This window comes from Polyodon spathula, chromosome 12 (genome assembly GCF_017654505.1).
Source record: "Polyodon spathula isolate WHYD16114869_AA chromosome 12, ASM1765450v1, whole genome shotgun sequence".
Taxonomy (NCBI): domain Eukaryota; kingdom Metazoa; phylum Chordata; class Actinopteri; order Acipenseriformes; family Polyodontidae; genus Polyodon; species Polyodon spathula.
The window spans coordinates 36,520,799-36,540,723 of record NC_054545.1 but is presented as its reverse complement, the minus strand read 5'-3'; the positions used below and the strand labels follow the sequence as shown (position 1 = coordinate 36,540,723).

The 19,925-nt window shown below is 41.7% G+C and overlaps 1 protein-coding gene across 2 annotated transcripts; it reads left to right on the top strand.

Annotated features, from left to right (window-relative positions):
• Positions 1-1,491: 1,491 nt before the first annotated feature.
• On the top strand, positions 1,492-18,595 carry LOC121324406 (endoplasmic reticulum-Golgi intermediate compartment protein 1). 2 transcript variants are annotated; one of them, XM_041266240.1, is made up of 10 exons: positions 1,492-1,697; positions 7,992-8,053; positions 10,719-10,791; positions 12,098-12,192; positions 14,617-14,741; positions 15,230-15,334; positions 15,751-15,811; positions 16,516-16,616; positions 16,710-16,832; positions 17,433-18,595. In XM_041266240.1, exons 1-10 carry the CDS (start codon positions 1,678-1,680, stop codon positions 17,538-17,540), a joined length of 873 nt encoding a protein of 290 aa, XP_041122174.1. In that variant the 5' UTR covers positions 1,492-1,677; the 3' UTR covers positions 17,541-18,595. The 2 variants fall into 2 exon arrangements, with proteins under 2 accessions (XP_041122174.1, XP_041122175.1); XM_041266241.1 differs by lacking the exons at positions 10,719-10,791; positions 12,098-12,192 and having other exon boundaries at positions 1,546-1,697.
• The last annotated feature ends 1,330 nt before the right edge of the window (positions 18,596-19,925 follow it).

The following is a 19,925-nucleotide window of genomic DNA, read 5'->3' as shown; positions in this document are numbered from 1 at the left end:
GCGAGGTATGGTAGAGTGTATGCATTGACATGGCATACCAGGGCAACCTATAAACAGCCTCCATTCCTAATGTGCGTGTAACTCTGAGGTCTGAGAGACATGTTGGATCCTACAGGGGGGAGAAGCTGAGGGGTGGAGGAGATGAGACCAGCAACAAAGGACCACACAGGTGAGTTTCAACATGTAGACGGGGCATAACATTAAAAAAAATACTGTATTACCTTCCAAAACACTATAGTTTCCTTTAATACACCACAGTATATATTGCAGTGTACTATAGGAAACCATGGTGATTTTACAATGTGCTATAGTATTTTTTGTATGGTTCCTTGTCAAAGTAGAACCACCAAGACCAATATTTTGCACATGATTTAATACTGGACTCATGTCATTGCTGCTTGAGAAACAACAGATACATTAACAGTAAAGATGTCAATTGTAGATGAAAGAGTTTAACTCCCCCACTGCAATAACCACACACAGCATTGCAAATATTACATCGGCATGCATTTCACTTCCCACTAATTCTAAACTAACTCATCAAAATATTCAGAGGGATTTCAACCAGGCAGAGATGAAGAGAGGCCCCCAGTGTAACACAAAATATACAGAGGGATTTCAACTAGGCAGAGATGAAGAGAGGCCCCCAGTGTAACACAAAATATACAGAGGGATTTCAACCAGAGGGATTTCAACCAGGCAGAGATGAAGAGAGGACACCAGTGTAACACAAAATATTCAGAGGGATTTCAACCAGGCAGAGATGAAGAGAGGACACCAGTGTAACAGGTTTAGAAATCCTGTAGTGGCAGAGCAGGTTTTTGATACCAGGGTTCGGTTGTCCCTGAGGGTTGAGGTTTACTTCAGTTTTACCAGAATTATGGGACGTGCAGGCTTGGGATTGGACAAGGTCTTTCCAGTGGGTTTGAGTAGCTCACTTCTCAGTGCTGGGCTACACTATGGGAGATGCATCAAGGAGTCCTGCCCTTTGATTAGAAACATGGCATCTAATATGATAGCATCACTCTTGCTGTGTCTCTCGACAGAACAAGCTTCAGAGAGAGAGAGAGAGAGAGCTGATTTTACAAGAAAATAAGTTGTCAAAAAAGCAATCGATAAAGCACACTTCTTGAGCACCATAACATATAACTAAAGATGCTCTACAAAGAAATGCTGCAGTAATTGTAGCTGAAAGTAGTGTTTTGGACAGTCACTTATAGATGCAGTAGTACTGAAGTCTCAGGGATATTTTCAGCAGGCTACTACTGCATAGTTTCTTCTTACAGCAGCATCCACCTACACAGGTGGAGATCAATCAAAATCCACAACCAGCACTCGGCATTAAAAGACAATTGCTCAGGTACAAGCCAGTGCAATGTCAAGACAGTGAAAATAGTGTGTTTGCGGGTGAACACAAGGAGGGCACATTTACGCAACAGGGGAGATAAACATAAATGCAAAAAAATCCAACATCCCAACCTTCAGCAGAGGAGCGGAAATAGAATCTTGCCCAGCAGTTACAGCAGCCAATGGAGTTCTGCAAAGCGTCCTAAGCTGACGTCACCCCCGGTGTGCTCTGCCGGCAGGATTGAAGAGAGAATTAGAGCTGCGGTCACTTTAACTTCGTAGCCCGAGTGACTTTATTTTTGTCCGATTGTCAGAAATACAACAAACGCAATGGCTTTCGATGTGAGGAGGTGAGTAGTATGCGTGGTGTTAGGCCAGGCCAGTCGAGGAGGTCTGGTGCATTGATTTGGCTGTGCAGGCTTGTTGTGCACGAGAATCCATTTCAGTCTGTATATTTCCAAACAAACTTAAAAACAATTTAAATGTTTTTTTTTTTTTTTTTTTTTTTTTTTAAGGGTAGTATTAAATAGTTCTGTTGTCCGTTATTTAGTTAGCGCTTACAATGCGTCGCTACTGTACGCACCGTGATAACACAGTACAGTCAGTATTTCATTGATGATATATCCAATGATTCTGAATGGTAGAGTGGTCACATTGCAATGTTGCGCAAAGATGATCGGTTGTGTGGTTGAAAACGCGTTCATTTTACAAAAAAAAAAAAAATAAATTGTTGTATTTGTTTCTAGCTCTTCTTAAATTTTCGCCTCTGGTTTTGCATTTGCTAGTGAAGTGCTGTGTTTTCAGTCCAGGCCTCTGTGCAGGTCCAGTTACATTTGTCGTAGTTCTAAACCTTACATTTTAAACCAAGAACAGTTTCCATGTCCACATCGCCACGGCCACCTTCATATGTTGTGGAGTGCACATTGCATACTGATGAGAACATCTGTTCTGTGGCTGAAATTCAAACTAGTAGGTAGTAGTGAAACCCTTTAACAGTTGTCCCCGTTTTGCATTTTCTGGTGTTTCTGAAAGGGGGATTTAGTGATTCACAGTTCAGGGAGTTTTGTGGTAACACGTTAGTATGTAATGCCAGTATCATTTCCTGAGAAGCCAACTGGCTGTTGGTAAATCTCACTGCGATCTCTAAGATTCTCACCCTGGCCAGAGTTGGCTTTATTGACACCTCCGAGGGACTGGCTGAGCAGGAATGGGAATAAGACTCCTGTTGCAGAGCAGTTTCACCCATTCCAGGTTTTACTGCTGTACCAGCTAGCCACAGTGTGTTGGTAACAAGCTCAGGGGTGTGCTATTAAACCAGGAATGGATCAAAGTGCTGTGCAATGGGAGTCTTATTTCTATCCCTGAGGCAGAGAGTTATGGAACTGGGTGATACATCTAGGGTTTTCATACACTAGAAGCAGCAACATCCTGGATTTTACTGGTATCAATAAATCACAGCCCTGCTTCAGAGCAGAGAGGTGGGTTTTAATATATAGTAAATGGACAGTTTCTCTTCTGTCCACTGATGAGACTGCTGTGCAATAGGAGTCTTATTTCCACCCCTGAAGCCTTGCCTGATTGTCAAACGAGTAGCCTACTCCTCCTGGTGTCTGGAGTGAAGCTTGTATAATCAAAGCCTTGTGTTCATTAATGTGCATTAGAATTGGTCAGTGCCCATTGCTATTACACAGCCCTCTGCTAGGAACGCCGTGCTGCACTGCGGGATACACTGAGCTCCAGGATCCTAATAGGAAGCAGGCAGTGCCACGTGTTCACTATTCTAGAATCTACAGCACAGGTGAGGGCAGGGCAAACCTTTCTTTCCTGGAAAGAGGTGTGTACAGGGGAGCAAAAAGTGTAAACTCATCAAGTGTGCTCCAGGATGGAGGATCTGGCCTTACACTCAGTGTGAAGTCTGCCTGGAACAGTAAGCACCTGTGTGCTCACACTCTATTCAGTAAATCTGGTGGGTGTGAGAGGAAGGAATGCTGCCCGCCTGAATACAGTAGAACCTGGGGCTGCCTGCTAGAAGTCTGATCAGTAGAGCAAGGGACATCTTTATCATCATCATCATCATCTTAGATTCCAGGTGCTGAGAAATCTGAAGCAAGTCACCTGAGTCTAGTTCCTTCATACATGTACTGTGCCTGAGTCACACACTGCATTAAAACAGATGAGCACTGGCGCTAGAGCTCCAGCTCGCATATCAAAAAAAAAAAAAACGCGTTCTAGCTTAGCATTTCGTTCATCGGGGCCGAAAGCAGACAAAGGATAGGTATCCATTTCAATAACAAGAAAGAGTTAAGTGATTAAGGATTATTGCACACACACACACACACACACACACACTGTGAGCGGTAAAGGGTCACCGTTGCAGGCGTTCTCTCAAAGAAGCCTGTGCATAGGCACTGAGCTCTCCTCCTCCCTGCTGTGTGCAGGCTGGGTATATTGGTACCTGGGAAGGGTGTGTGCATCTGGAGAATCTCACTGTGCAGGGGCTAACCACATTGGCAAATGGAAAGGAAAGCACTTGGTCTTGTAACACCTCCTCCTGCCACTCCCATAGTGCATCTCATCGTACCAGAAAACCACAACAACAAACAAACAAACCACATTTCTGTTAAGCAGCTGCAGCAACTGAACTGCAGTGGAGCACCGTATCAGGTGGAAGCAGTTTCCTGTGGTTCCTGTGGGAGCAGTGCGATAGTGTGCAGTCAGAACACTAGCTTAAGGCTATTGCAGTAGAGAGCAATGTACCATTCAAAGGCGACCGACTGTACGCTACAGGAAAGACAAACACGCTATTTAAACACACTTCACAGCTCGTATCCAAATAAATACATTTACAAAGAAAGCTTTGCTTTAGGGGAAACCTCACAAGCCCTGGAAGTGATTTGACTTTGGAAATACACTTTAATATTCATTATTAAATAAAGGGAATTGCAACTATAACTAAGGTATCCAACACTATAGGCCATTGTTACTATTCTGAGCTGGGGTGGACATGTTGTATGGGTACTGTGTGTGTTCTGTGAGGTTTAAAATGCTGGCTTTCAGATGCAGTAGTAGTAGTAGCAGACCATCCAAGCTGTGTGCTTTACTGTTACTGTAGGTCTTCTTGATGCAATGTCTAATTTAAGCTCTGGTTTGATAAGCTTCCAATAAAATGTGTGATAGTTGCTGTGTGGTGCTTACTTCGATCCCAGATTCTTTCTGTACTGAGCTGCTGTAAAGTGGTTCTGCTTGGCACAACCAGATCTTTTTTATGTTATATGTGCAGTATTACCAACATAGGTATAGAACATAGTACACTGTGTTCTTGCAGAAATTCTGTACACATCTACAGCAGAACCTGTTGCACAAGTACTAGTCCTGCAATGCAACTCCCTGAAATGAGCAATAGTGCTTGGTGAATTGATGGTTTGCAGAGCGGCTATCTGTGTGTTCTTGATAAAACTCCAAGCAGCAGGATCAATGTTCAAATTGTCTCTCCCACATGACCCTTGCATGTGGAAGAAGGGTGTAGCTGTTCTTCTCTTCTGTGCTCTGTCGCTCCCATAAGCTGTTTTTCTTCCCAGTCTTTATTGACTTTTAATACATGAGCCCCGAGCCCGGATGGAAATTTAAGGAAAACAGATTAGAAAGATTAAATACTGTACGCTTCGCAGTGGGATGAGAAGTAATTGCTGTAAAAATAAAACTAATTCTTGTGAATCACTGCTTCAGCAGTTTTCTCCTTTCCTGTTTTTACTGTAGCTGTCAGTTTCTTTTTAACTTCTGTTTTGTAGTAACTTTCTCCTCCCCAGACTTTTTTTTTCTGCACACGTTCCAAAGCATGCACTTCACCCCTGGAGCTAACTGCAGTACAGCGAGTGCCTGTGGAATTGTTAGACACACACACACATCCACACACCAATTCACACGTGTGCACGGCTCAGATGGGATGAGCTGATTTCAAGCACTACAGTACTATACCATCATTCTTTATCATTATAATTCATTTTTTAAAGAAACACACAAGTGTAAAAGTGTACACCTGCAATATATCACTTGCCATTATAGGTGAGTAGCAAGAATGTAAACGAAACTCCCATTGCATAGTAGTTTGATCCATTCCTGGTTTTACTAAGTGTTTAAAAAGACACACTTGAACTTGTTACCTATACACTTTGGCTAATCAAGCTTGTAGTGAAACCTGGAATGGGTGAAGTTGCTATGCAATGGGAGTCTTATTTCCATCCCTGAGTAGGCAGGACAGGCGCGCATGTGAATGGTGTCTGAGATAATGGGCCGCAGGTTTGAAAGTGACATTTCGAAGTTTGGATTGTTTATGTGTGTAGGCGGCAGAGAACAGCATCGCCCTGGATACAAGGCTCTTGATTAGAACTAGTTGAAGCTAATGGATGTGGGGTGGCGGGGTGACCTTGTGATCCGTGCAGTGGGGCTGGGGGACAGCATGGCCCAGTGGTTAAAGTGGAACGGGTCGGCTTGTGAGCAGAGCAAGAGAAAGGTTTGCTCCCATTGTTTTTTTTGTTTGTTTGTTTGTTTTGTTTTTGTAGCAGGAAACAGTAGTTTGATTTTGTTGACTTGTTAAACTAGTTTTTGTGGGCTAGATCCTCAGTACCTTTCAGACATGTTTTTCCAGCTCGTCCTGTACTCTCTGCTACCGAGGGCTACTGACCATCCTGATGGCTCGGCTCAGTATTATAATAATAATAATAAATAATAATAATAATAATAAATAATAATAAATAATAATATGTACAGTGCTTTGAGGTGTTTCATTGAGGAAATAGGCATTATATAGCTATGGGAACATACCCAGGACAGTAAAGGGTTAAAATAAACTTTACAAATGTTTCCAGTGCCTAACAGATCGCTACATTAAAAACTTTTTTTAAAGACTTTTTTTAAGAAAGGCTGTGACCTTGTTTCAATAACATGTCCATCTGTAAACGTTCCAGTGCAGTGAATAGTGGTGCCCCTCCCCTCCTCTCTTTTTTAGTACATACAGTTCACACTCCAGAGCACAGTTTGTCCTAAATGGGAGAAAAAAATCCATCTTCCCCTTTCTTTAGAACTGCCTGACATCGACGCTGCACTTTTGTAGTTTTTTTTTTTTTTTTTTTTTTTTTTTTTTTTTTTTTAGTAAGGTGCTTGATTTCAGTTTCCTTATAAAATATCCAGGAACCTGAAGTACTGTACAGTACCTTGGGAAGCCCATGCCGTGCAGCCAGCACTTCACTAAACTGTCTCATTAACTGCTTCTCTGTGTGATCTCAAGGCATGTGAGCATGTTTATTTTTTGGGCAGGCAGGGAGGCACTGATTCAGTCTGCCAAGTCAGCAGGGTGGTTTTTTTTTTTTTGTTTGTTTTTTTGACGTTGACGTGTTCCTTCATGTTTAACGCCTGTAACTCCCAGAGCAGAATGCGGACAATGGCTGCTGCCTCTGTGTTCTATGGGTTTCATGTAGCGTGTTCATTCATTTTGCTCTGTCCAGATAAACATTGTGTGAGAAGTGCATTTACAGCCACGTCTTTCAACATTCTCATCTTCTCTTAAAGCTGCCCTCCAGTTAGTAATAGGCTATGTCATGTTCTGCCAATTCACAAAGTAAGAAGTTAGGAAACATTCTGCTCCCTCTGGTTTGAGACAATGGACTGTACAGTTTCAGCCTGCAGTGTTGTGGTGTACCTGCGTAGCATCGCCTCTATGGTACTGTGTGTTTTGACTAGGCCCCTGGTACTGTGTGTGTTGACTAGGCCCCTGGTACTGTGTGTGTTGACTAGGCCCCTGGTACTGTGTGTGTTGACTAGGCCCCTGGTACTATGTTTCAAGATCCTTCTTCCTGTTTCTCTGGTCTGCTGTGAGAACAATGTAATCCAGCGAAGGGGCTGTGTTTGTGATCGAGAGCAGTGGGGTATGTACCAGGACAGGAAGTCTCACACTTTCTCTCACGCTTGGGATTGCGTCAGAGGGGATTATTTAACAGTGGAAGGAATGGAACTTCTGTGTGTATGTGCGCGTGCGTTTCTTTCTCTTTTCTACTTTTTAGATTTTTTTGTTACCAAAAAATAACAGGTATTTGCGAGATTTAAATACCTTGGAGCCAACATAGTAAATGGCGCATACAGTACTCAGGACAAATTACTTGCATTCATAACGTAAAAACTCTAAATCAGAAGTCAAGTAGACAAATCTTTCAACTAGTACACTGAAGAAAGCACTAGATGACATTTTTGTATAGTTGAGTTAAATTTCCTATAGTTTTAACTTTCAGATTACTTGCAATAAGGTAAAAAAAATAAAAATAAACAACTTACCTGTACAGTACAATGAAGTGTACTTCACAGGTCTTGATTTAGATATCTACTGTGTTTAATTTGAGAATTGTAACTTTAACAGGGGGGTGCTGAGAAATGTGACAGAATAACAGACAGTAATATAGATTTACAGTGTAATAGGATAAGGCTGGATTCAGTCACACAGCCAGACCCCAGCTCCTGGATGGGAAGGTGCCAAGCAGCACATACCACAGGGCAGCAGTGATGCTGCTGAGCTGCATGGGAACGGTCTGTGCTTTCACCCAGTCAGCAGCACACTCTCGTTTACTCTGTTGTCTCCCCGCTTCTTGTTCCTGCAGGCTTGACATCTACAGGAAAGTGCCTAAAGACCTGACCCAGCCAACCTACACTGGAGCCTTCAGTGAGTACTGCAGTACCCCACACTTTCATAATGATCGCCAGTGCTGTCATTACCCTGCTTCTTAACAACGAGCACCAGTCTAAACAGTGAATCCTCCGCTCTGCAGCCCTGTCGCCCTATTATAATGATCACCGAAGCATCATCTCCACTGCACCGTCACTAAAGACAAACAATGGGATTGCAAAACCAAGAGCTCATCTGCCCCCTGGTATTGATTACTAAGTGAGCGATGATGTCATAGTAGTAGATGCAGGGTTGGGTTAGTCAGCTCAGCAGTGTGTATGTCATGCATTGGAATAGGATTTCATGATGTTAGAGTAATAATCACCTTGAGTATGAGATGAGTATTGGTTTCTGCACCTCATGAGATAGACTTGTAGATTAATAGCCTGCTCACGCTACAGTAATACTCACATGCCACAGAAACAGCCCCTCCCAGAGGCTAACCCAGACATTACAAGAAAAGTCACACCCCTCAATGGAATGTAAATCCTGTCATCTGTAATCATCAGAAACCTGGATTAGGAAAGGTGTCTGGGAGATGGCACACACACCAGCAGGAAGCAATAGGAATTGGAGTTGACGTTCGCACTGGACAGCTCCAAACCTTTTGGAGTGAACATTCTAGCACAACCGTACCACTTCATGCTTCTGTGCTGAACTTTGGGGGATCTGAACCTATTTGAAGGGCTTTTTAAACGTCCTGAATACATTTCATTTACTATTCTTCTTTGTGCACATTCTAAAATTCTTCTCTTATAAAGTATCTAACGTAAAGACGGTTCAACATATATTTCATTCCCACTGTAGCCTTGACATCTGTTTCTAATCAGTTGTGCAACCTTTGTGCATTTCCTCTGTTTACCATTCTGAAATAGGGCATTGCAGGGACCTGCATTCAGTTTATGTACCTGTAAAAATACAAGGGTGACCTACAGCTTCTTAGTAGTTATGAGAACCACTTAGCAGTAACCGCTTTGATGTTTTCAAGGACTCTATACATGGGCATTTGTTATGAGAGTCTGTCTGTCTTGAGGACCTGCTTTTGCGCTTGAGCTGACACCTGCAATGTACTGTAGTGGTTTGTTCTGCAGCTGAGCAGCATTTCAGTCTCCATTTAATACACCTGGAATTGATGCAAAGCGCATTGTGGATCACTTTACAGTGTCAGTGTCTTCCGCATTCACAGGTGCTCTGTTCTCCACCCTGTTCTCTTAATCTCCAAGCAGCACTGTATTTGGAAGATGAGCCGACCTCCCGGTTCATTGCGTTTACTGATTGGGTCAGTCTCTTACTGAGAGAGCCATGGTGCAGCAGCGGTTGCATTACCTCACATTTCTGGGAGGTTTCCTATTAAAACGAAATGGAATGCATTCCTGAATTGTCACATGTGCTGCTGGAGACATGACTCGCTGTGTGAATCACTAGCACAGTAATGCAATAGGGTTCTGAAAGGGCCACGAGGAAGTGGTTCAGTGAGATCGACTGGACTGAGGCTGCCTTTTGCCTCATGTGCTGATGACACAAGCCGTGACGCAGTTCACTCAGCGCAAGTGTTATTATCTTGGTTTAGAAATGTTTAAAAAAGTGAAGTTACTGTTGAAAGATGCTTGCATTTCATAATAACAGCATTGGAATTTATGACTGGTCTCACTGTAGGCTCCTCAGTTTTGACCTGTGAAAACTGCCTTGTTATTATTTGCTTTGTTACTGTGAACTGCAGTGGCGGGTGAAAGGTGCAGGGTGACTTTGCACTGGAGAGTAATGATTGATTGATCATTGTAATGAGACTACAGGTATGCACACTTTCTTCTAACAATGGCGCTATTAATTACTGTGTGTGTATATATATGTATATATATATATACACACACACACACACACACACACACACACACACACACACACACACATATATATATATATATATATATATATATATATATATATATATATATATATATATATATAATATATATATATATACTTAGCATCAATAGACACTTACCACTATTATAACACCATTTATTTTCGAAAAACAATAAGGTATATAAATGATGGACATTGACAATGTTTTTGGTTTGTTTTTAATCACTCATTCTTTCATTCATTCTTGACCAGGACAAGCTTGAGTGACTATGACTGAAGCATATGCACTTAATCGCCTATTTAGTGATATGGATATGTGGTGATTTCAGCTGTTGAAATGCAAGCTTGAATAAAAGCAATAAAGAATCACAGAAAAAAAACAGTATGCCACGTCTGTCAAGAGAGCAGCGCCTTCGTGCAATCGGTGTGTTGGAGGCTGGTCTAGGGCAGCGTACTGTGGCTCGCAGTCTTGGGTGCTCACAGCCAGCAATTTCAAATCTGGTGAGATGGTATGATCAGACACACTCTTTCAATGACAGGCCACCAACTGGGAGACCAAGTGTCATAACACCTGCCCAAGATCAACGGATCATTCTGCAGAACCTTTGTGATGTCAGTTGTTAATTGGCACAATAAAAAGTCAAGGCACCTGCTCTAAAACAAAGTTTATCATTTTTTGATCACATCTAGTGAATTTTATCCAAATATAAGTGATACGTTTCTTTTGATGCTCAAATATAAGTGATAAGTTTCTTTTGGTGCTCAGTATATGCTTGTATTTTTTTTCCCTACACAGTTTCCATTTGCTGTTGCCTTTTCATGCTCTTTCTCTTCCTATCTGAGCTCACTGGGTTTATAGCTACAGAACTGTAAGTATGTCTTTATTTATTTTTTTCACTTACCTGTTTTCTTCTAATATAGCTGTGTTATAACAAATGCTTCACACTGATTGGCCCGTAAGCCCTGTCCTTTAAATATCTATACACCCATTCTCCAATGGTCAGGGCTTTCCTCCTGAGGCTGGTCCTGTGGTTTCAGAGCAGTGCCCGGGGTCTTGCTTGAAACCTCTCTCTATGGGTTATGGAAACTTCCCGTATCTTTAGGCTGAATTTAGACCCCCAGCCTTTCCTTCAATCCTGGGCTCCTCACTAGTGAAGATCTGAAACAGAGCCAGGATATTTATCACACAGTGAGATTCCAACTTGAAAGGGTTCTAGCACACAACCGGCTGATGAACTAACCTTTTGTTACAACAGGAAATCGAGTTGCTTAATGTTTGGTATTGACACAATGGGGGGGAAACAAACAAACAAATGAATGAATAATTGCCACCTCATGCACCAGTTCTTTCAAACTGTCTCGACCCTAATGACAGACTTCCTTCAGACGGCCAGTGCTTCCCAGTTTGAGATTTCTGTAATGGTGAGGTTGTGAGTGACTGAAAGCGTGCCTCTTTCTCGCCGCAAGCTTACACAGTCATTACACATGAGCTTATCCCCTTAACCCAATAAGTGCCATTGTCCTAATTTGAAGACAGACTACTTTGTAATTTTTTGGAGTATTTTTAACTGGCATCTAGCTGTTCTGTTAATTTTCTCTTCAACTATATTGTGACGATAACTTACTCTAATTTTGTTAAACGCAAAAGTGAAGTCTAAAGGCTAATTCCGCAAATGCAGCCCTTAAGATGCATTTATGACGCCAGTATAAAAACTGAAGCCTACAAATGATTTATTTCTTGGTGTTTGCGATTTTCTATGTGTTGAGCTTCATCATCAGTGTTAGTTTGCACTGGTCTGATTAGAGGCATGTTTAACTTGACTGTCCTGAAAATAGGACACAGCAGTTTGATGCCAAAACAAAGGATTACATTTTATTTTCTGTGAAGAAAAATCGATTTAGAATGTAGCAAATGATGTCAATACAATATGTGTTCAGATTTGTTAGTTTCAAAGAAAAATGTATTTGGTACTTAATGGATTGAGTAGTGATGTGTCAAATATAGGAATGCTTTATTTCCTTAACCTGTTGAATGCAACATCGCTGTGCTGAATTCATCAGTTGTATTCATTAAAACATTTCCAGTCGTGTGCTTGCATGTTCTGAGTGTCTCAAGCTGTGCAAAGTGTTTTGAGTGCCGGTCATTTTTTATAAGAATTTCTATTCTGCTTGCAGAGTAAATGAACTTTATGTCGATGACCCAGATAAGGACAGTGGAGGGAAGATCGATGTGAGTTTAAACATCAGTTTGCCCAACTTGAACTGTGATCGTGAGTATATCCATACATATGTACATTGCTTGTTTTTGTCACAGTTTCATGTACAGTATGAGTAGGGCTTGAACTTTTTGGTTTTTATTTTCCAAATCTGTACCGCCTTTTAAATGTTAATTAGTCATTGTTAAGCTGTCTCTGCATCGTAATAAAGAGAACTCGGCTGGGTTGAAGATGATTTTTTTATTTGCTGCAAATCAAGGAGATTTTAAATGATGTTCTTGATATCATTGTGTGCTCCGTGCTGCATGTTTGTGCTGAAAAGAAAATCTCAGGACAGCTCGAAAAATAGGCGAGTGCAAGAATGAAATGCAAGTGGGATCAGGGATGAGCAGTTTGTCACGTCTGTTTGAAATAAAAATAAGCGAAACCGAACCTGGCTCAGTCAGGATAGGAAGGTAAAAATGAGTAACATTTTGTTTTGTAATTAACTGCTTTTTCTGAGTTTAATTAGGAAACAATTGACTCAAAATAAGTTTAAAGGGACATCAAAAATAAAACACGAGAACTTCAAGCCCTAAATATCAAGGTCTAGTGTCAGTTTCCTTTTTATTAAAAAAATACTCAGTTTGTGCATAAATGTAGGGGGCAGATTATCAGTACAAATGTGGCTTAATAAATTCGTAATTGCTCATTTCTAATGCATTACGTAGGCTAGCAAATATTCATTGTGAGAAATCGAGGTGTGAAGAGCTGAACACACCCATGCCTGCTGTAAGAAAATGAACTGTCAAGCACATCTGAACAAGAGCCAACACACACACACACACACACACACACATCTCACTGACATTTTCACATACAGCTGGTGTCATTTCCTGTTGTCCTTTGTTTGACATTATCTTAACTGAGAGAGATTGTACTACACGGTTTAAGTTCTTGTTCTTTTTTTTGAACTTCTTGGAAATTTAAAAAACCGGAAAAACGCTGAAAGATTATTTGCTTATACCCCCACTTGTTTGTATTCTCTCACAGTGAGAAGTTCACTCGGGCGAGACTGCTGTCTTCCAGAGTGATACCATGATTGATAAAAGTGACACATTTATTAAAATACACCTACTGCACCAAAATCTGTCCCTTTAGTAAGTAACCAAACATTATGAATGAGTTCTAGTAATATCCACTGCTGTGTTTCTAGTCTCTCCGCGCCTGAAATTCTGGGAGCATTGGTTTTAAGTTTCGAACCCTTTACTGCTGCCTCCACACTTTTGGTTTGACATGCTATTGGATCTCAGAGTAGGGAGCTGGTTAACTCAGCCGGTGCCCCAGCAATCTTGTCCGGGACGGTCCTACAGCTACCTGCTTGTTTGTAAACTCTTGGTTTAGGTTGCCTCAGTGTTGTGGGTAATCTATATTATTGCAGGAGTATTTGCAGTATTACACAGATTTCCTGTGACATTTCCTACACATGCTATTGTTGCCCAAGTACGGAATGGATGAGGGCTTGTGATTTATTATTATTATTATTAGTTGTTGTTATTATTATTATTATTATTGTTTAACATTTTGAAGGGTGTTCAGAAAGCCTCAGTATTCTTCTCCACTGATTTTATATATGTTACTGGGTAACCTTTTCTTTAAGATTTTAAGATTGCTTGTACTTTTGAATTTCCTCTACAATGGGAAAGTCAGCGATCCTGCACACGCTAATTCTCAGCCGTGAGGTTCAGTGGAGATGGAAGAACAGCTGTGCACCGCTGGCATGCTTTCCTGGGCAGGCTCCTCTGCCGTAGAGCCAAATTGAAGTGTTCCCTTGTGAGCACTCAGCGATCTGTCAGTGGGGTGCCAGAAATAGCAGTGTGCAGGAGTACGGCTTGGTACACATTGGGAATTGTGCTCTCTGTCCCGTTGAGTACGGGCGATTGAGAGGGTGTGTTGCAGAGAAATCTCAAGTGTTCTGGATGAAAGAGAGCATGTTGCCCTGAGAAATCAAGAGTAATAAGAAACTGTTCTGTGCACAGAGAGTTCAGAAACAGACATTTCCACATGCAGTAAAGGAGAACCTGGTAATGCTAGAACCAATAAGTACCAATAAGTCATGACTGTGGATCTTTGGGGTAAGAGACCTATACAGTCTGGTGGCACTGAGATCCTGCCTGTTGCCAGTGTTCTGTTATGAACTTGCTGGCTTAACCATCAGATCCCCTAGTACACTATTCTCTGAAATGCATTTCATCACTAAGTCTTGTAGCATGTATCGATATTGAAAAGGGCTTCTGTAATCTGAATTGAGGTTGACTGCTTATAGATCTACCTCGTTTCTATTTGCTGTAGTGATTTTGCTGCCCTGATTCCCAGTCCTGATTGGTTCTTGTGTTGTCAGTGTACTGGCTCCCAGTCTTTGAATTTGCTGGCTGTATTGAGTGGAGGCGTTGCTCTACAGTGAGCTCTGTCCTCAGAACCTCTCTGTTTTGTCGCCAGTCGTCGGGTTAGATATTCAGGATGAGATGGGCAGACACGAGGTGGGTCACATCGACAACTCCATGAAGATCCCTCTGAACAACGGTTATGGCTGCAGGTTCGAAGGGAAGTTCACTATAAACAAGGTGAGACGATGACTGAGGCAATGCAGGTCCGAATCCAGCCCCCAGCCCAGAAGCAGAACCAGATACAAAGTACAGCTCTGTCCATCAGCCACTGGCCCATTATACAGCACTGTGTTTACCTGTTACTAGTTCCCAAGTCTTGAATACTTTAATCTTGTTATCCTCTGTTGCTTTATTTTTCTTCAGGTATTTGAACTCTTTCAGCACTAGGCAACTAGATAACGAATAATCTTTTACAGCAGGTTTTAAAAACCCTTATTGGCATTAATCTTGGACTACCTTACCTAAGGTAACATTATAGTAGATACCTTAGTACAAGACTTGTGCTGATGGGGGTCTGTGAAACCAGACATTGGTGTATTTCTACTGAAGAATTACAAATCTACATAGATCTATAAATATGCCTGTTTATTTACTGGTCAGCTGTTTTCCAGTTATCGTTACTACAATACCAGAGCGGTTATATTTCCTTTGTTTTTTTTCCACAGGTACCGGGTAACTTCCATGTATCGACCCACAGCGCCACGGCTCAGCCACAGAGCCCTGACATGACCCACGTCATTCACAAACTCACCTTTGGAGAGAAACTGCAGGTGAGGTAATCTCCGTTCACATTTGCCACACAGGGGACCGTTTACCTGTTGGGTTTACATATATAAACATCATTCATCTGTGGCTTCACAGACCGTGATGAGTACTGATTTAACCTAATGTTACTGTGGGTAAAGCAGCCTGTAATTGGTGCTAGCCTGGGTTTTTGAAACCAGCCCCCTATAATGGCATCAAGTTTTCGAGTTTAGTTTTATTATTCATGGAATGTCTGAAGGAATCTGTACAGTGGCACACAACCCTTCGTGGTTTTTATTATTTATTGGTCTATTCTGTTTTTTTTATTTAAACTTTTTTTTTTTATTGTACCATTTCTATTGTATTATCCCGTATTCGGATTTACATTTGGGACAAAAAAAAACCCCACTTCTCTTCATTGCAGTGTGTGTTTGTATTGCAGGTGCACACTATTCATGGAGCCTTCAACGCCTTAGCGGGATCTGACAGACTGGCATCTAATCGTACGTACAGCTCGAGCTTTGTTCAGAATCTCACCCTGTTACAGGAGCTCTTTACTGGCCAGTGCATCTCAGCAGTTCTCTCATTCATTATCTCACCCTGTTACAGGAGCTCTTTACTGGTGATGCATCTCTGCAGTTCTCTCATTCAGAATCTCACCGTTATACCTTCTTTTATTCCTCTCATTGTCCAAAGATCTGGACGGGGTGGTATCTGTTTTGTGAGCCCGCCGATGTCTTTAATAATTTTAGGGAACAATACTACAAGTAGTGCTAATCAAATGCTGGATGAAGCCTGCTGGTTTTTAAAATGTAGAAAAAGTAGTGGATGCCATCTAGTGGTTAGATCTTGTAATGCCTTAACAAAAAAAATCACAGTGAATAAAAATGAAACTGGACAGTTGAAAAGGAGGCAGTTTGCTTCTCATAAATATCGCTTTTAGTAACTCTGAATCTGCACTCCGGTAGGATCCTGTCTTACTGCATCCCCCTCCACCCAAAGATGCAGGAACGACTCTAAGGTTATGGACAGGCACACATTCTAGTTTGTCCAGCTTGATTTTAGGCTTTATGAAGAGTACAATCAGATTATTCTGGTGGCAGCTTCTTCTTCCAGCACTGCTGTAAGAGATGCCATCTCATGTTTGAACCTTGGGTCAATCTTCTCTCTCTCTCTCTCTCTCTCTCTCTGCAGCACTTGCATGCAGCACTTGCATCCCACGACTACATCTTAAAGATAGTGCCCACTGTGTATGAAGACATGGCCGGCAAACACAGGTTCTCCTATCAGTACACTGTGGCCAATAAGGTAAGAATGCATTGTGTTCCCATTGTGTAAATGCCAACTACTCTGAAAGCATTGGCTGAAAAGTATAAAGTTCTGTTCTGTTCTCTCCGGCAGGAATACGTGGCCTACAGTCACACAGGCCGCATCATCCCAGCTATCTGGTTCCGCTATGACCTGAGCCCCATCACTGTGAAGTACACAGAGAGACGGCAGCCCCTGTACCGCTTCATCACCACGGTGAGTAGAATACTAATCAGATGCACATGAACCAGGTCATGCGTATACATTGACACTGGATTCTGTATTCTCACTGGAGTGTCTGGCTCTCAGATCTATATACTGTTTAGAGTACTCTGTAATGTGCTGGCTCTCAAGACTGCATTACTGAATCCTCTTTGCTGTGTTGTTTGCTGGCTCTTAGATACCTTTTCTTCCATCACTTGTGGAATTTGACACAGTATTGCTTACCGGAAGGTTTCAATTTACTTTCCGCATAACGGTGGCTCTGGTGTTGCAGCCTGGTCCCAGCTGTCAGGTCACTGATTGCTTCTAACTTTTCTGACTTGTCATCAAATCACCTACCTACCCCCCCCCCCCCCCCCCCCGGGGAGAGTTCTCTTGCGTCTGAAAGCACCGTGTAGCAGCTCTCTATTGGGAGCCTGTTAATATCGATTCCAACTTGGGAGGCCTCTGCATTGCCATCTTTATCTGGAAATACAAGTTTGTGAGCCTCTAACCTTACAGGGTAGCTTTTTAGTAATTGTGTAGTAGTCATTAGTAATTATTTCATTATCCACTGTGTGTGTATGTGTTTGTGTGTGTGCCCTCTTTCTGCAGATCTGTGCCATCATTGGAGGAACCTTCACTGTGGCCGGCATCATCGACTCCTGCATCTTCACTGCCTCCGAAGCCTGGAAGAAGATCCAGCTCGGGAAAATGTCCTGAGCATGCAGCGCCACACCTGTCCTGCAGGGGGCAGGAGAGGCCCACAAACTGACTGAGGAGAGATTCGTTTTTATTATTTATGCGTCTTGGGGACCAAATCATTTTCCAAAACTTGTACAATTCAATTTTCTGTTCCCAATGCAAAAAAAATAAATAAAAAAAAGTGTGTTTTTGTTTAATTTTTTTAATTTCATTGTATCTCGTCTCTTCAGTGTGTTTCAATATCAGTCTCTCGGAGTCTGCAGAAATAGGTCCTAGCTCACCCTCAACTCATTTGCAGAAGCCACTTTGAACAGGTCAAGAGCTCTGGGAAAGAAGCCAACAGCAGAAATAGCCAGCAGACTGTCTCTGTGTGGAGACCAGAAGCGAGCTGCATGTACAGGGCTTGGACCAAACTTTGGAAACACCTTGCAATATGTAACACACCCCTAAAGTACTGACTGTATAACGCTGTATAAAAAAATCAGTTAGGCTTCAAGTCTCACCCCACAGCTTCCCTGAAAGAAAAATCCTGGAAAAATAGTCATGTGCTTCCTCCAAAGGAATTGAAATAGTCCCTCATGTTAAACCAGTGCTGTCCTTGGAGCCAGGGGTATGTGTTTACTAATTTTCAGTCCAGGCCCTGTAATGTCCTGCATCATGGCAGCATGGAGAATTCATGGCATTCCCAGCAGAAATGCTACAAATGCTGTTTCCACATACCTTGAACAAAAGTATATGGGTTTAACTAATCCTTTTCCAATTATAGGTTGACGTTAAAATGTTTTTCGGTTGTTTGGACTTGGTATCCATGGAGATGCAAGTGGAAAAAGTCATGAACTTTGTTTCTTTTTGTGGAAGAAGGTGTGGACATGTACTGCTGGGTGAACCTTTTTATCTGAGGTTTGTACCATCAGTAAATCCAATGTACTCCACTGTGTTGCTCTGTGCTGGCTCACTTAGCTGCAGTCTGCCTTCATTGTCTTGACACCTGGAGTTTTTGTAATGCTGTTATAAATGTGTCTTGTTATATTTGTGAGGGGAGGGGGCAGGGAAAAAAGAATCATTTTGAACTGGTGTGATTGTGTTTTCTTTTATTCGAGTTCTGTTTACCCATGCTGTTTTGCTGTTTTCTGTGCTGCCATCCAATTTTTCATGCAAGTTTATGACATTAGTAGACAAAAAAATTGTGATTTTGCAATTTCACAAATTCCTGCTCTGTTCTTAAAGGCAAGTCTCCCAATCTGGTGATATACTGTACCTCTGTCCAAGTGATAATTAGTGATGGCTTGTTTTTTTTAATACCCAAATTTAGCAAAAGGTGTAGCTAAACAAACTCTTAACAAATTCCCTGTCCTGTTCAGTACTGGAAAGGTTGGACTCAAAACACCCACACGCGAGTCTGTTTACAATCCATCCCTCTTGCAGGAGCACACAATGCTACGTCATTTCTGTTTTTTCCTAAGTCATTTATCAATTTTACAGATTTTCTTTCTGTCCTCCACATTGTATCCTCTCGCGGGATGTTTAAAAGACAACCTTGATGTGTTTTAGATGATATACAATACTGGGAGTTTCACCCAGGGGACGGTTTAGTTCTGCTCTGAGGATTGAAGATTGAACATTAACCAATAGAACCAACTTCCACACTTTTACACTTGAGTCTTCAATGAGTTGCAGCCAGTGGATTTTACCACCGCACTAAAGATGCTAAATAAATAAATACAATATATACAGCTCTGGAAAAAAATAAGAGACCACTGCAAAACTATCAGTTTCTCTGGTTTTACTATTTATAGGTATGTGTTTGGGTAAAATGAACATTTTTGTTTTATTCTATAAACTACTGCCAACATTTCTCCCAAATTCCAAATAAAAATATTGTCATTTAGAGCATTTATTTGCGGAAAATGACAACAGGTCAAAATAACAAAAGATGCAGTGTTGTCAGACCTCAAATAATGCAAAGAAAATAAGTTCATATTCATTTTTAAACAACACAATACTAATGTTTTAACTTAGGAAGAGTTCAGAAATCCATGTTTGGTGGAATAACCCTGATTTTCAAGCTCAGCTTTCATGCGTCTTGGCATGCTCTCCACCAGTCTTTCACATTGATGTTGGGTGACTTTATACCACTCCTGGCACAAAAATTCAAGCAGCTCGGCTTTGTTTGATGGTTAGTGACCATCCATCTTCCTCTTGATCACATTCCAGAGGTTTTCAATGGGGTTCAGGTCTGGAGATTGGGCTGGCCATGACAGGGTCTTGATCTGGTGGTCCTCCATCCACGCCTTGATTGACCTGGCTGTGTGGCATGGAGCATTGTCCTGCTGTAACAAACAATCCTCAGAGTTGGGGTACATTGTCAGAGCAGAAGGAAGCAAGTTTTCTTCCAGGACAACC